The sequence below is a fragment of the Galeopterus variegatus genome, unplaced genomic scaffold (genome assembly GCF_000696425.1).
Source record: "Galeopterus variegatus unplaced genomic scaffold, G_variegatus-3.0.2 Scaffold2184, whole genome shotgun sequence".
Taxonomy (NCBI): Eukaryota; Metazoa; Chordata; class Mammalia; order Dermoptera; family Cynocephalidae; genus Galeopterus; species Galeopterus variegatus.
Genome location: NW_007728295.1, coordinates 276,589 through 280,537, shown reverse-complemented (window position 1 = coordinate 280,537; position 3,949 = coordinate 276,589). Strand labels below are relative to the sequence as shown.

At 40.5% G+C, this 3,949-nt stretch overlaps 1 protein-coding gene across 1 annotated transcript in view; it reads right to left on the bottom strand.

Moving 5' to 3' along the window:
- The window catches only part of LOC103597074 (receptor-type tyrosine-protein phosphatase delta), a gene marked incomplete at its 3' end in the record, with an annotated part of 296,277 nt that overhangs the window by 34,564 nt on the left and 257,764 nt on the right, over positions 1-3,949 (bottom strand). Inside the window, exons 17-19 of the mRNA XM_008580873.1 lie at positions 2,891-3,478; positions 2,354-2,454; positions 1,279-1,538 (exon numbers count right to left, since the gene is read on the bottom strand). Coding sequence (XP_008579095.1) covers positions 1,279-1,538; positions 2,354-2,454; positions 2,891-3,478 — 949 coding nt within the window. The remainder of the gene's footprint in view (positions 1-1,278; positions 1,539-2,353; positions 2,455-2,890; positions 3,479-3,949) is intronic.

Here is a 3,949-nt window from a genome sequence, read left to right as displayed (position 1 = left end):
TCCATCATCTACACAATACCGGTCCAGCTTCTGAGCACAGCTTGGCTCTTGGATGCCTCCCTCTTCCCTCTCTCACCACTTTTGCCCAAGCGCTCTGGGTTCCAGCCTTACAGTACCGCTTGCTGCCTTTACACACGCTGCTGCCTTTTCCATATCGTCTTTTCCCTCTTATTTTTGGTATGCCACCTTTTTGTCCTTTAAGATTAAATTCAGAAACTTCCTTGACCCATCTCATTCTATGTTAGCTACTTTTGAGATAAACTATAACTCTATCATTAACACTTATCACATCTATTTCTCTATATCCACCGCTTTATCTAAAAGAAGCTCTTTGAAGACAGGAATCATATCTTTTTATATTCCCTGGGGTCCATCACAGTACTTGTACTTAATACGTTTTGGTGAATGTGCAGTTGTCTTCTATTGCTTATGCAACCAACCAGCAATATGTCTATGGACATATCAATTGACTGGATCCAATTATCTACTGCAAGCCCACTGGCCTCACACTATGCTCCATCCAAACAAAAAACTTGTATTTGTTTTTTTTTCCTTTTTGTCTTTTTTCGTGTCCGGCAATGGATTGCAACCCTCAGTGTCGCGCCCGCACCGGACCGGGACCGGCAACGGGATCGCAACCCTCGGTATTGCTCCCGCACCTCGCTCAGCCAGTGAGCGGGAACCGGTCTGTATGTGGGATCTGAACCCTCAGTGGGAGCGCCGCCGCGCTCCCAAGCGGCGCACTGTAGCAGTGCGCCACCGGGCCGGCCCAAAAAACTTGTATTTTCTAATGCTAATGTTTTTTCCAGTGTCATTTAGAACTTAACCTTTTGAAATTATTTCTATTTTTCAGCAGTGTCATGTACCGTTTTTATCTAATTTCCCAAAGTTTCTTTCAACCTTATAGCATTTTCTAAGACTTCCTCACAATTATAATATTTTGCCAAATATTAGGATTAGTCAGCTATTCACCTAATTCTATATGCTACGTCATAAACTGCTTTATAGTAAGCACTATGCTCTTTTCGTCTTTATCTCTTTTAAATAATACTGTTCCTGGAGCATCAAAAAAACTCAACGTCAAATTAATGAGAATCTGTGTTACAATGGACACCAGAACACAGTGCAACAGAACTTGGATAGCAAAACTGTAAGCCTATGCAGAAGAATCTTTTACTCTGCATTTAGCAATATTCTTTTATAACCACTATACTGAGATGTAACTTTCCAGTTTACCGGCAATTCTTTCCTTGACCCCTAACCCTTCAATCAACTTACTTTATATTCTCATTTGCAGGTACTTCGGGCAGTTGCACAGTAATCATGCCATCCAAATTGGTCTTCCCAATGAAGGCAGGCTTGGTACGTAGTACATCTGGTGCGGTCTTCGCTGTCACTCTGTGCTGCAGCCCACCAGCACTGTTTCCACGATTTGTCAGTACAAATGAGTATGACTTCTCAGGTTTCAAGTTGACAATTAACTTCTGTGTGGCTCGGCCATCCACTTCTTCTACCATTTTCCCATCATCATAAAGAATCTAAAGAGATACAACCAATCAGACAAGTCTGGCAATCAGAGAGGCAAAATGTATTTTCTAAATCAATGTGCACCTGCTTATGGAAAATATATATCAAGTCAATTCTAATTAGGGGAGATTCCTAAGCTGATATGTGTTCATAATCTAGAAACTGTTGGTTTTTACTGTGTGATGACATAATGTTTCTAAGTCTATTACAAATACACAAAGAAGTATACAAGAGCTTTTCAATATTTGACCTGTCGCTTGTATGTGATGTTAATGAACTGTGTACAGAAGTGGCCTAAGTTTTCAATATATTACCCCCAATACTTTTTTCTAAGGATTTTAATTCCTCTTCCTAAATATATTTTTACTTTCAACACTGTTTCTCTACTCCTTATTTCATAAGCCTGTACTTCTTGCTAACATCTCTCAATATGTCTTGATGGCAAACCAGGGTTTAAAATGTGCCAAGAACTCAGACCAATAAACAAAATGAAAAACTTCAAGGATATTGCATTATACATAGGTAGAAACCATATAAAGTTCATTCTCTGGTGGAAAAACAAAAGCACTAGCTTAGATGTAAAAACTTCAAGTTCAAAGTAGTGGGTAATTTATGCCATGCCTAGGTTTGAACTCTTGCCCCTCTTTAGAGTGGAAAGGTCACACTGCCAAAGCACAAAACTCAATCTCTTGTGTGAAAGTCACAGATGAGAATAGCAAGTACCTGTGGCTGAAATCAAAGTGGTCCCTATGCTCTGCAGATGACTTGCCCAGATGAACTGTTCCCTCCACTTTACCCCTGATATCTTACAAATTAGAAAACTTACTTTGAAAGGCATGGCGGAATTATAATTCTCTGGAATCTCCCAAGACAGCAAGACTGAAGTCTTCATTACTGCTTTGACATGAAAATTTTTTGCAAACACTGCTGGAAAAGGAAAAACAGTGTATTTAAACTATTCCTAAAAACATATGACCTGTCCTTTTCCACCACGGACCACAGTGCCTGTGCTACGTACTGTCTACTTCGATCACAGAGAAAAGTGTGATTTGCCTACCTGCATAGAGCATTAATCTTAATACCCCATTCTCATAAAGAGCTCTCCTTTCTTTCCAATTCAGTCAACTATATTATGTTTTCCTTACCTGAGAACATTGGGGTGCTGTCAGCCAGACTTGCTCGACATTCTATAACTGAAATCTAAGGCATCCAAAATGTGGTAAGTTTTACATACTTTACCTTTTTGTTTTTGCTGAACCTATTAATATGAATGGGCCGATCAGTTATGTATAGCTTCAAAATACTGATTTCCAAAGACTGAAATTCCTTTAAAGGAGGAAGGCCATAAGCAGACAAATCCTACCTTGATCCACAGGCAGTGTCCTGAACTGGACACTGGGACTATATGGCCCGGGCCCTTTGCTCGTGTGAGCACGTACTTTTACATCATATGTGGTATCTGGTTTTAAGCCAGTGAGTGTCATAATGGTGTCAGCGGGAACAATAAGCTGCTCCATTGGCAGAAGGGGGATGTTGATATCCCTATACAGAAGGGTATACTTGGTGATCATGCCATTTCTCTCTGCCAGGACAGGTGGCTGCCAAGATAACTGCACGGAGGTTGAAGTGATGCCTTCTGAGTGGAGGTTTTGAGGGAATCCAGTTGGCACTTCTTCAGGAACAGAAATCTCCTTCACTATCTCCTCCCCAAAGCCCACTTTGTTTCTGGCGGAGAGCCTGAAGACATACGATGCTCCTTTGTGGATGTCTGTAGCTGTAAAGTGATCTTCTTTCTCAGAGAACTCAAGAGTAGTGAGAGGCTCCAGATCCTTGCGGCCGTATTTTAGACGGTAGCCCTGAAGGGGTCCAAATGTGTCCACAGGTGGGTGCCACTGAACGAGAGCGGTGTTCATCTGAGTGTGGTTAATCACAAGCCGTGGTTTTCCTGGAACTGAAGCAAATGGGAGACAGCGGTAAGATCAAGACATGGCACATTCACATTTCGGTCATTGTCAAATGGGAGGACTGCTCTACTGGTATCCCCACTTTGTCATTTACTTTTTAAAAAAATGCCACATGCCTCTGTGGAAATATGTTCCTCTTATTTATTAAGTTCGGCTGAAATACTAGAATTTGATAATGGACACAAAATAGAATTTATCATTGAAACAACAATTTAAAACAATTTTTTTTAACATTGTCATGTTTTCAACATTCACACACAAAAATTCATGCCACAGAAAAATGAATCTGGGTAAAAATTAGCCAATTAGATACAGCTCATAAGGATAATAATTATGACGATTACTTATGAAGGATGTGCAATGTAGCAGGTGCTTTGCTAAGATTATTGCAGGTAGAATCTCATCTAATTTACACATTCTGCACTCATTCTATGCTCCGAGTTGTCATTGTCTCCATG